At 47.4% G+C, this 12,888-nt stretch overlaps 1 protein-coding gene across 3 annotated transcripts in view; it reads left to right on the top strand.

Moving 5' to 3' along the window:
• Positions 1-12,888, top strand: part of USP43 (ubiquitin specific peptidase 43) — a 97,135-nt gene that overhangs the window by 9,826 nt on the left and 74,421 nt on the right. For all 3 annotated transcript variants that reach the window (XM_059048167.2, XM_059048164.2, XM_059048165.2), the window contains exons 2-3: positions 1,500-1,631; positions 9,557-9,660. In XM_059048167.2, coding sequence (XP_058904150.1) covers positions 1,500-1,631; positions 9,557-9,660 — 236 coding nt within the window. The remainder of the gene's footprint in view (positions 1-1,499; positions 1,632-9,556; positions 9,661-12,888) is intronic.

Below are 12,888 nucleotides of genomic sequence, written 5' to 3'. Positions count from 1 at the left end.
TGGAAGACATGGAAGCAAACTAAGTGCCCGTCAACAGAGACAATTGGGGACTTACCTGGTGGCGCAGTGGTTAAGAATCCGCCTGCCAATGCAGGGGCCACGGGTTCGAGCCCTGGTCTGGGAAGATCCCACATGCCGTGGAGCAACTAAGTCCGTGAGCCACAACGACTGAGCCTGCGCTCTAGAGACCACGAGCCACAACTACTGAGCCCGCGTGCTGCAACTACTGAAGCCCACACGCCTCGAGCCCGTGCTCCAGAATAAGAGAAGCCACCGCAATGAGAAGTCCGCGCACCGCAACCAAGAGTAGCCCCCGCTCGCCGCAACTAGAGAAAGCCCGCGCGCAGCAATGAAGACCCAACACAGCCAAAAATAAATAAAATTAAATCTTAAAAAAAACCTTAATCATTAAAAAAAACAATTGGATTAAGAAGATGTGGTATAAGCATACAATGGAACATTTCACAGCCATAAAAAAGAATGAAATACTGACATTTGCAGCAACGTGGATGGAGCTGGAGAATGTTATGCTTAGTGAAGTTAAGTCAAAGACAAACAGTATATGCTCGCTTACATGTGGAATCTAAAAAATAATGCAAATGAATCTATATCTACTCAAAAGAATCTAAAAAAGAGTGGATATATGTATATGTGTAACTAATTTACTTTGCTGTACAGCAGAAACTGACGACATTGTAAATCAACTATACTTCAATAAAAATTAAAATAAAATAAAACGGAAACAGACTCACAGACATAGAAAACACACTTGTGCTTACCAAAGGAGAAAGGGACAAATTAGGGGTATGGGATTAACAGATACAAACTACCATACATAAAATAGATAAGCAACAAGGATTTACTGTATACCACAGGGGATTATACCCATTATATTGTAACAACCTATAATGGAATAGAATCTGCAAAAATACTGAATCACTGTGCTGTACACCTGAAACTAACACAATATTGTAAGTCAACTCTACTTCAATTAAACATATATATACACACACAATGGTAGTCTTTCTGGAAAAAACTATGCCTCCTCCTATACAGAGATCCCTCACAGCAATTGCGGACACTGCCCCCAAATGACAGGCTTCAGCAGGAAAGACCGTTTCTCGCCCCACGTTGTTTCTGACTTGTCACTCTGGTCAAGGCTGAAGCGCGACCATGGGTAGGCTTGGTGCTTCCAGGCCCTTATGTGGATGTTTGAAGGGCCAAACTGCCCCGCAAAGTGTGGGCTTCTCACTGCAGTGGCTTCTCTTGCTGCGGAGCACGGGCTCTAGGCGTGCGGGCTTCAGTAGCAGCGGCGCACGGGCTTAGTTGCTCCGCGGCACGCGGGATCTTCCCTGACCAGGGCTCGAACCCGTGTCCCCTGCATTGGCAGGCGGATTCTTAACCACTGCGCCACCAGGGAAGTCCCCAATTGTCTGTTGGTGGGCAATTCGTTTGCTTCCATGTCTTAGCTAATGTAAACATTCTTCTGTTCCTTTCAGAATGCGGTCTCCAAGTATGGCTCTCAGTTCCAAGGCAATTCCCAGCACGACGCCCTGGAGTTCCTGCTCTGGTTGCTGGATCGTGTGCACGAGGACTTGGAGGGAGCGGCCCGGGGGCTGGGGTCCGACAAGGTCAGTCGCCCTCGAAACAACACGTTGTGTTTGATTTTCTTTTTTCCCCTTGCACATTTACTCAGCTCTTCAAAACTAAATCTTGAAATTCAGATCCGTAGATTTTTGTGTGTTCTGGCTGCTGTTCACACGGTACCGTTCCCTGCTCCTTCCTCTTTGCCCCGTTTGTCTTAGACCAGACGTTTCCCCCTATCGCTGTTCCTCTTCCTCTTTAATCCCAGTGATATGGTGAATAGGGTTTCTGTTTGGTTTAAAGTTTGAAAAAAAGGGCTTCTCTGGTGGCGCAGCGGTTGAGAGTCCGCCTGCCGATGCAGGGGACACGGGTTCGCGCCCCGGTCCGGGAGGATCCCACGTGCCGCGGAGCGGCTGGGCCCGTGAGCCGTGGCCGCTGCGCCTGCGCGCCCGGAGCCTGTGCTCCGCAACGGGAGAGGCCACAACAGTGAGAGGCCCGTGTACCGCAAAAATTAAAAGTTTGAAAAAGAAATCTCCTTTTTGTCAATATCCTATATGCCTTAGTATGGTCATCTGAGGCCATGAGTGCCATTGCTTATTACTTTTAGATGCTTCCATTTTAACTCCACCCTTGCTTTCTCAGTTACTTATCCTACAGAGCAAGCGATTCCCAGTCTTTTTTTTCAAGATACAGGATGGATGATCTTTACATGTGTGCACTCAGCAATCCCAGATTTGGATGAAACCTCAAACCTTTGGGAGTAAGAAAGCCCTACAGTCATTTGTAGTAGCCACTGCTAGTTGATAAATCAGCTGTGTTCTCTATGGGCTTTGCTAAATAAAGATCAGTGATGGGTTCTGCTCTAATCCTATCCTTTTATCTCTCTCTTAAGAAAGTAAAAACGAGTGAAGTTATTATTGCATGAGTGAGCAAAATTATTATAACAATATCCATGAATAATCTGCTATAATTTAAAAAACGTTTCACAAGCTTTGGTAATTAATCAGTCGCATATTACTTTTTGATGTGTCTCAAAACTGATCCAGGTGCAGCTACAAGAACTACTTTGTTTTTTGTTTGTTTGTTTGTTTTAATTCTGGACATTTTATTCCCATCCCCCTCATGAATCAATTAAAAAGCCCTTTGGAAGTGTTTCAGTCTTTCACCTGTTACCTTCCCATCCTTACATTATCTGCTCAGAGACCATTATTCTAGAGTAATTAAGATTGAATGGCAAAATGTGACACAAATGGACCTATCTACGAAACAGAAACAGACTCCCAGACATAGAGAACAGAATTGTGGTTGCCAAGGGGGAGGGAAGTATTAGGAGGTTGGGATTAGCAGATGCAAACTAGTTTATACAGGATGGATAAACAACAATGTCCTACTGTATAGCACAGGGAACTATATTCAATATCCTGAGAAAAATCGTAATGGAAAAGAATATGAAAAAGAATGGACATATATGTATAACTGAATCACTTTGCTGTGCAGCAGAAATTAACACAACATTGTAAATCAACTATATTCAATAAAATAAATTAATAATACCATATTGAGTGCTGGAAATTTGCTAAGAGAGTAGATTTCAGGTCCTCTCACCACACACAAAAAAGGTAAGTACATGAGGAGATGGATATGTTGATTGGCTTGACTGAAGTAATCATTTCACCATGTAGACGTGTATCAAATCATCATGTTGCACTCCTTAAATACATACAATGTTTATTTAAAAATAAAATGGCTCGGGCTTCCCTGGTGGCGCAGTGGTTGAGAGTCTGCCTGCCGAGGCAGGGGACACGGGTTCGTGCCCCGGTCCGGGAAGATCCCACGTGCCGCGGAGCGGCTGGGCCCGTGAGCCATGGCCGCTGAGCCTGCGCGTCTGGAGCCTGTGCTCCGCAACGGGAGGGGCCACAACAGTGAGAGGCCTGCGTACCACAAAAAAAAAAAAAAAAAAAAAATGGCTCAAGAAGCTGAGTCATATTTTTTTCTTAACTTGTCTACACAGCCAGCTGTTGTCTTTGTTTCTTTCCCTTTTAAAAATGACAAGCGGCAACTTTAAGAAAAGGAGGGCATAACTATATATGTCTTGAATAAACAATAGACCTCTTTTAAACAACAATATAATGTAGAAGCTAAGAGCTTGACAGAGCTGCAGAAAGAGTACTCATGTCTGAGACAGCAGGTTGCCAAATGCATGGAACAGGGAAGATAATGATTGTACAGTATTCTGTACTCCTCAGAGCACATCTTGGAGAGTTATACACAGTATGAGTAGCTACTATCATTCGTGGGGTGTCGTTAGAGTTATTATCTCCATTTTATATATGGGTAAACCAAGAATCAGAGAGGCTGTGTAACCTTCCTGAAGCAGCACAGCTTAAGAAGAGGTAGAGTCAGGATTCAAATCCAAGGGAGGTCTGGCTTGAAAGCCTGTTTCCTTATCTTGAAAAGAACCATCCCAGGACTTCCCTAGTAGTCCAGTGGTTAAGACTTCACCTTCCACTGCAAGGGGCACAGGTTCGATCCCTGGTTGGGAAACTAAGATCCCACATGCCAAAAAAAGATAGAAAAATAAAAAGAACCACTCCATTCATCCCCATAACATACAAACGAAACAAAGCAAAAACTTCACCAAACAACCTGGGAGGACCAGACACTTAAAGGTTATGGTGGTTTCTCTGGGTTGTGGGATTGTGGGTGATTTTTCTTATATGTACAATGATTTTCTGTTTATCTAATTCAGACCCTTTTAGTTGCAACTTGGTCCAACTTAAGGAGAGGGCATTTACTGGCTTTTAGAACTTGTGAGTCCAAGGGTTGATACAGCTTCAGGTAAGGCTGGATCCAGGGTCTCCTTATCTCTTGTCTTTCTCTTCATTCTCAGACTGACTCTGCCCATCTAGTGGCAGGAGGGGCCCCTGCAATGCTCATAGAGCCTTTTTCACTTGGGATTCCAGAAAAAGCCCAGGCAAGATTCCGATTGTCTTAACATGGCTCACATGTCCATTCCTGGGCAGGTGGCCAGCAGGATGGAGTATTCTGATTGGGCACATGGGTCCCATTCCTGTGGGGTGAACTCCACCCAAATCACATGGGTAAGGAAGGATTCTGTAGAGCTGGGACACGTTGGAACGGAATGCTGAGATGACAAACGTGTCACTACACTGTATTCCAAAATCTTAGCATGAACACATTTTGAAATCAGAATGATGTATTAAAAAGAGAGAGATACTGTTTATTGAAGTGCGTTATGTGCCAGGCATTTCATATGATGCTTTTCATGACTTATTTCACTGACTCATAGGAGACATTCAATAAACCTCTGAATGGTTGAATAAATTAAGTAGTTATCATGCTTTAATATTTGATAACTCATAATAAGGATAATAATAAGTAACTCATAATAAGGTTAATTCATAGATTACAGTTAATGGAAATTTAGGTTAAGTTGTCCAAGGTGTCATTCAACTTCTACCTGTGGAAAAGGGAATCAAACCTGAGTCTGTGTATTTCAAAGCCAGTGTGCTGGATCCCTTTCCTGATCCTGAGTTTCTTGTGCCTTCTGTTTCCCACCAGAGGGAGGGAGGAGACCTGGGTGCCTCCTCCTTCTGGCTGCATCTAGAAAAGGCTTCTTGGGAGTTTCCTGGTAGCCTAATGGTTAGCATTCCGGGCTTTCACTGCCATGGCCTGGGTTCAATCCCTGGTCAGGGAACTGAGATCCGGTAAGCCGTGTGGCACGGCCAAAAACAAACAAACAAACAAACAAAAAACAAAAAAAAACAAAACAACTTTTTGTCCCATTTTCCACTCCCTGGCTGTGACAGGCAGTGCTTCCTACCTGGAAAGTAGGAGGGATAAACAGCCTTCCCAATTACCTTTCAGTCTTCCTCTCTTTTGTGCCTTTGTGGCAGGAAAAGGCTTTGGACTTAAGGATGAGGAAGAGCACAGAGAGGTTAAGTAACTTGCCCTAAGTCACACAGCAAGTCAGTGGGAGAGCCAGGATCCAGATCTAGAAAATTCAGCTCTAGAACAGGGCTTCTTAGCCTCATCACGTTTGATATTGGGGCTGGGTAATTCTTTGCTGGCAGGGGTGTTGTAGCATTTGTAGCGCCCCTCTACCTACCAGATGCCGGTGATACCCCTAACTGTGACTGATAACCAAAATGTCCCCAGACATGGCCAAATGTCTCCTGGTGGGGGGAGGGAAAAGCGTTTCCCCATTGAGAACCTCTGCTCTGGAGCCTTTGCTCCCAACCACAGTTCACCACCCCCAAACCTTTCTTTAAGATGCCTTTGAGCTTTTTTAAGCCAATAATCCATAACAACTTCAAAACACACATAAAAGCAGCCTTAATTGGTCTTCCAATTTCCAGTGTGCCCCGCTACTATATGTATATGTTCTCCACGCTGCAGCCAGAGGGATCTTTTCAGAAAGGAAATAAGATCACGTCGCTCTCCTGCTTAAATTCCCCTGGCGGCTTCCTGTTGCACTTACAACAGAATCCGGACTCCTACGCAGCTGACGGGGCCCTACCTGACTGGCCCACCCATCACTCCACCTGGTTTCAGGCCCCTCTGCCCCTTGCTCATCGTTCTCAGCCACGCTGGCTGCTTTCTGTTCCTTTAATGGCTAAGGGTGTCAGGAGGGCACCACAACCCAGCAAGACCAGGGGTGCTTGTTGGTCGGAGAGAGGAGCTTGCCCCACTCTTCATTTGATCTGACTGAAACCAGAAAAGATCTTTTTCTCTGTCTGGGGTCAAAACCTCTCCTGAAATTCACTCTTAGAAAATCGGGCTGCCTGCGGAGGCCTGGCTGTGAACGCTTGAAGGTAAAAAGCAGAGCTATTGGACTATTTGGCACAAACTTCGTTTTCTGTTTCCAAGAAGGAAAGGGACTGTCCCCTGTGTAACTCTGAACAATTTTTCTTTCTGAGGTTATTTCTGTTTCAAAACATATGAAAGCCATGTAGTTCGATTTATTTGAAACTAGAATAGAAAACCTAAGGACCGCTTTCTTCTCTGTTAATGCAACGGTAAACGTTTTTGTCTGGTGAATAGGGCATCTTTTTACTATCCTATAGACACTGTGACACTAGCAACCTTTTGGGCAGTTCATCTTATAGAAAACGCTACTCTTGCAGAATTAAGAAAGGATGGGGCTGGGGAGAGAGAGGACCAGGAAGCTACCATTTATTAAGCACCTACTATGTGGCAGGCAGGGTACCCACATCTTGTTTTGGTTTAAATGATGGCTCCATGAGGTGGATGTCATACTCCCGTTCCTTTTAGATGTGCAATGAGGCTCAGGGAGAGTTTTAGGGTCACTGGGTTAGCAGGGTAGCGCCAGGTGGGTCTCACCTGATAGACCGTGCTTTGTGAGTGACCCCCTGCTGCCTCTTACCCCAGGGATTTTCGCTCTCCACACCCATCCTCGGGTGGTCTCATCTCCAGCCTCTCGGAACGCGTGCTGCCTCATCATCTGGATGCAGAAGCAGCCCGGATCATTGTGACGTCTTTGGTTGCGAGGAACAGCAGCCAACCAGATGCCTCAGACAAGAAGGGGGTTAGTTGGACGGCCAGGGGGGGAGTGTGCAGAATCGAAAGGAAGGCTGAAGACCAGGCTTGGAGCCATCAAGAGCCAGACAGCTCTGGGGTGAGGGTGTCTCAGTGGCAGGAACAGCTCAGTCCTCGAGCCTGGACGCTTCTGCTGGAGTCGCTGGTTGCAGCCTCTGGGTCACTGTGCCCGTGAGTGACGCGCAGGGCAGGAACGTCTCATCCGTCTAGCTTGGGTCACGTGCCTGCCTGTCTCTTGGTAAGGGAGTTCGGGACCCCCGAGGAAAGAGCCTTCCCCACCTCCCCATGGACTGAGGCCGCTCCCAAAGAAGAAGGGTCAATCCTGAGCAGGCCCAGATGCCACTGTCCTCTCTGTATCCAGGTTCTCTCTCTCCTCCGAGCCCTTCGTTTACCTGCCGTAGGTGTCTCTGCCTCAAACGCGGTTTCCCTCCCCTCCTCCCCTGACCCACTTCTCCTTTTGCCTTCCCCTCTTCTGTTACTGGAAAGTGGTTCTCCAGGCATCAGACTGGAAGCTTGGAGCTGGCCCTGTGTATCCCTCCCTCTGTCTCCGTTTCCTTCCCCGTCAGGTGCTCAGTTATGAGCTGTGCGCACAGGGGGTCTTGATTGAGTTCCTACCTCCTTTTTATTTTCACGGCTCCTACTCTAGTTCACCCTGTTGGCACCTGGACTCTTGAGCCTCATCACTTGTGTCCTAACTCCAGACACCCCCTCCTTCAATGTGCCCGTGCCTGTCAGGTTATAGCGTGTCTCTGTGCATGTAGCCACCGCTTAGGTTCAAAAACCCATTAGATACTCCCCATCATGTAACAACAGCAGACACTTATACAGTGCTTGCTGTGTGCCAGGCACTATTCTGAGTGTTTTATATATATTAACTCTTTTAATCTCAAAATATCCCTAGCATGTTGGTACTATCGTTCATTACCCCTTTATTAAATCGGAAAACCATGGAACAAAGAGTTTAAGTAATTGATTTAGTTGGATCAGAGGTTAAGAAACTCTCGCAGCTAAGTGCCAGTGCAGAGATTTGAACCGCAGCAGTCTGACTCCAGAGTCTAACCCTTATCCCTGGTACTACGCTGTTTACTGAACCAGGAATCTTCTTTAGGACATTTAAGGCCCCATCCAGCATGGTACCAGGCTCCCTCTCTAGCTCTGTTTTCTACTTCCCTTTGTACATCCTGTATTCTGGTCAAATTGGGTTTAATGAAATACTGGGACTGACTGTTCTTAGTATTTGTCACTCTTATTTGTACCAAAATTTTATTATGAAAAATTTCAAACATGGAAAAGTTGAATTCCTTATACAGTGAGTATCTCCTACCCACCACCTAGATTCTATAATTTACATTTTACTAAAATTGCTTTATCATGTATTTATCTACCTATCCATCCATCTGCCCACTCATCACTCCATCTTTTTCTCATCTTTTTTTTTTTTTTGGATGCATTTTAAAATAAATTTCAGACATCAGTACATTTCTCCCCAAACACTTCCCCTGTGGTTCTTTCTTCTGGCTCTTTGAGGATGCCGGCCTTAAAGACGGGAGTGATGTGGCCATAAGCCATGGAATTCCCACAGCTACCAGAAGGTGAAAGAGGCAAGGAACGTATTTCCCCCCAGAACCTCCAGAAGGGAGTGCGGCCTTGCTGACACCTTGGTTTCGGCTCCGTGATGCTGATTTTGAATGTTCAGTCTCGAGACCTGTGAGGGGACACATTTCTGTAGTTTCAAGCCACTAGTTTGTGGTCGTTTGTTACAGCAGCAACAGGACACTTATACGTAAGGGAACGTAGAGAAGGATACAATAGGACAGATCGTGGAGGGAGGAGCTCATGCATTCCTTATCCTAAGGTGCAAACCTGGTCTGTCTGAGAAAGACAATGCTCGTGTGAAGCCTGGCTCCCTGGAAAATGTGGACAGAAACAGCTTACCAGGTGGCAGATGGGCAGATTTGGTGTGGATGTATTAGAAGTGGTGGCAGCTCACCCAAGTGAAATGTACAGGAGGCGTATAGACACAGGGGGCCTAGAAGGATGGAGGTAAACAGCGGGGTTCTCCACCAAGGTTCATGCTCTGTCAGCACACACACACACACACACACACACACACACACACACACACACACACTCTCTCTCTCTCATACTCTCCCGCTGTCTCTCTCTCCCCTCTCTCTCTGTCTCTGTCTCTGTCTCTCTTGGAATTGGGGAGGTCCAGGGTTGGAAGGAGAGGCGGATTACAGCAAGACAACATGGAAGGTTCTGGATCTGCAGGTCTAGGTCCATAGAATGGTGCTGAGGACCCAGGGCGAGGTGTAGGTTTGCTGGTCTGAGCGCAGTGGAGTGAAGAGAGGCACATCTGATCTTACTTCCTCTCCTCATTTCTTTGCAGCTTCCGCCTGAGGCCAAGAAGCCCTCCGAGAACCTCTTGTCGCCATCAGCTCAGCTTCCTCTAGGCCAAAGCTTTGTGCAAAGCCACTTTCAAGCACAGTACAGGTAAGAATGGGGTGTGTTTAGAATCTGTCCTTAAGGGCTCAGCAAACTCCTATGCTGGTAACTAACCTCCCTTTGCCAGGTTTACCCCGAGATTACAAAACAACAGAAATCATAAACACCCTTCTCTCTCCCATTATAAATCCCAATTAACCACTAACTTCTACAGTCTCTGGCCCTCAATATTTCATTTCTGTGTGTTTTTTATTTTATTTTTGGCTGCGTTGGGTCTTCGTTGCTGCGCACGGGCTTTCTCTAGTTGTGGCGAAGGGGGGCGACTCTTCATTGCGGTGCACGAGCTTCTCATTGCGGTGGCTTCTCTTGTTGCGGAACACAGGCTCTAGGCATGCAGGCTCAGTAGTTGTGGCGCGCAGGCTTCAGTAGTTGTGACTCGCGGGCTCTAGAGCGCAGGCTCAGTAGTTGTGGTGCACGGGCTTAGTTGCTCCGCGGCATGTGGGATCTTCCCAGACCGGGGCACGAACCCGTGTCCCCCGCATCGGCAGGCGGACTCTCAACTGCTGTGCCACCAGGGAAGCCCCTGGCACGTGCTTTGAAGGAAAAATGGAGGGAGCTTTTTTTTTTTTTTTTTTTTTTTTTGGTGGTATGCGGGCCTCTCACTGCCGTGGCCTCTCCCGTTGCGGAGCGCAGGCTCCGGACGCGCAGGCGCAGCGGCCATGGCTCACGGGCCCAGCAGCTCCGCGGCACGTGGGATCTTCCCGGACCGGGGCACGAACCCGTGTCCCCTGCATCGGCAGGCGGACTCTCAACCACTGCGCCACCAGGGAAGCCCGAGGGAGCTTTGAAGTGCATGTTATGGATGCGATAGAGGAAAAAAACTCTTGTTTCCCTTTGCATTACTCTTGACTACTTCCACACTCACAATCCTTCTGATCCCAGATGTGTGGGTGTTTTTCCCACACCAAGCAATTCTGCGAGTCTCTCTGGACGCCAGCTGGGTGTCCTACAATTTAACTCAATCCTGGCACTGCCTGCTTAGGGTGGGCACGGGCCCCGCAGGTTAAGTGCTCAGTCCCACCGGACTGCCTGCCCACCGGGCACCAATTGCAAGTCCCGGGTCGTCACCTGTGCTGCTGTCCGACTGGCTATAAATTGGAGGTTTCCACGGCCCCCTCCTCAGGTTCAGTGATTTGCTAGAGTGGCTCACAGAACCCAGGAAAACCGTTTACTTACCAGGTTACCAGTTGATTTGGAAAGGCTATAACTTAGGAACAGCCAGATGGGAGATTCGTAGAGCAAGGTCTGTGGGAAGGGGCGAGGTTCCGCACCCGTCGCTGGGGGCACCACCCTTCCGGCACCTCCCCACGGCCACCAACCTGGAAGCCCTCCCAGCCCCTTCTGCTGGGGTTTTTATGGAAGCAACGTTATGGAGGCATGATTGATCCAATTATTGGCCATACGTGGTTAACTCAACCTCTGACCCCCTTCTTTTTTTCCCAGGAGGTCGGGGTGGAGCCCACAGTCCCAGCCCTCTAATCCCATGCTTGTTCCTTTTGGCAACCAGCCCCCCTCCTGCGGTTTTCTCTGCGGGCTTTCCAGATATCACCTCATTAGCATAAACTCAGGTGTGGTGGGATGGGGTTTGTTATGAATAGCAAAAGATGCTCCTTTTACCTTCATTCTTGCTCTTACCACTTAAGAAATTCCAAAAGCTGTAGGAGCTCTGTGTCTGGAACAACTGTTGGAGACCAAATATATATTTCTTATTATAAATCACAGTATCATAAGGCGTAAGTTGAGTCAGGGGAGGATTCGTGAAGAAGTGACATTTGAGTTGATCTGAGACTAAGGACCGCAAGGACCCTTTGTCGATTACTATAGAATGATGAGTAAGAAGCAAGATATTCAGGCTGGAAAAAAAGACTGATGACAGCTAAAAATAGTTGCTTTCTGCCTGCTGGTCAAGAGTTAAGAAAAAATACAGTTAGAGACATCCATCTAAGGCTAGGACTTTTGAGGTCTGAAAAGTGGTTTTCTGTAGCCGTCGGTGGGTACCAGCTCCACGCTGGGGCCCCTGAGGATGATACTTGCTGTTCTGGGCCCCCTTCAGCCTCTTTTCCTCGGGGGCGGTTGCCTGGGATGGAGGGCCGCCCTGGCATTGGCCTTTATGAAATTGAAAGCTGGAAATGTTATTATGGGTTACTTCAGAGATCCCTGTTCACTGAGATTTTCCCTCCATTCCCCTTGTCCTCCTTTTTAGGGGGCTGAGTTTTTGCCTTTGGCTGGAGGAGAGAAGGAAGAATAGTGCTGGGGTGCTGGAGGTTATAAACTAGAGGACAAATAATTCGTTATTCTGTATGATTATTACCACAGCCTGAAAACATCTGCAAGTTTAGTAGCCAAGGATTGTTGCAACGTTGGAGTTTGGGCTACAGGTGGGATTGTGTGTGTGTGTGTGTGTGTGTGTGTGTGTGTGTGTGTGTGTGTGTTTTCCTCTCTTCACAGCATTCATAGCTTTTATTCCCAGAAAGCCTAATCTGGTCCCCGTTACAGGCAGCATTCTCTTTTAGGCAGAGTATGTTTGGGAAGGCTTCCTCAGTACAGATCTTGGAGAGGTGACATTTTGCTCGTGTGTCATCATAATTACCTTGCCGACTTGGACATCTGTCTCGCCAGCCAGCGAGCAGGTGAAGCTGGCCAGGTTGGAGGTGTCAGACGTCTCTTCAGCAGCAGTGAGAGGCCAGAATGTGAAACGAGCAGTGCCATTTCGGGACATTTGTAACCAGTGGGGAGCAAAGAGCAGTTCTGAGTTTCAGCGGCAGGTGAGAGGCTGGCTTTGGAACAGAAACAACTTGACAAGGAGGGTGAAAATGGGCGCGTGGACATTGAAGGGCATTGGGGTGATTTTCTGTCTCTTTCCTCTGTGAGTACCTGGGAGATAGTAGGACAGGACCGTGAAACTCTGGGGGAGATGGCAAGGACGAAAGGACCCCCAGGCCACATTTGAGGTGTAGGCGGAGCCTGGTAACATCTGGAGTTTTCTGTGAAAGTGACACTGCCCTTCCCCCAATCTGTTGGTCTCACTCACCGTCCTCATTTCTCATCCTTTGAGGAACAGGTGCATGTCATGTCCTCTCCGTGGTTGATTCTGAAAACAATATATATTTTCCCCATTCTTTAAATACAGAATTAGGCCGTTCCGTGATTTCGCCAAACTACGCATCTCTCGCTCCCTGCCAGAGATTCACGGCTTAATCTAAAGGCCACATCCCT

Source organism: Kogia breviceps, chromosome 19, assembly GCF_026419965.1.
Source record: "Kogia breviceps isolate mKogBre1 chromosome 19, mKogBre1 haplotype 1, whole genome shotgun sequence".
In the NCBI taxonomy this organism is placed as follows: domain Eukaryota; kingdom Metazoa; phylum Chordata; class Mammalia; order Artiodactyla; family Physeteridae; genus Kogia; species Kogia breviceps.
This window is presented reverse-complemented; position numbering and strand designations above follow the sequence as displayed.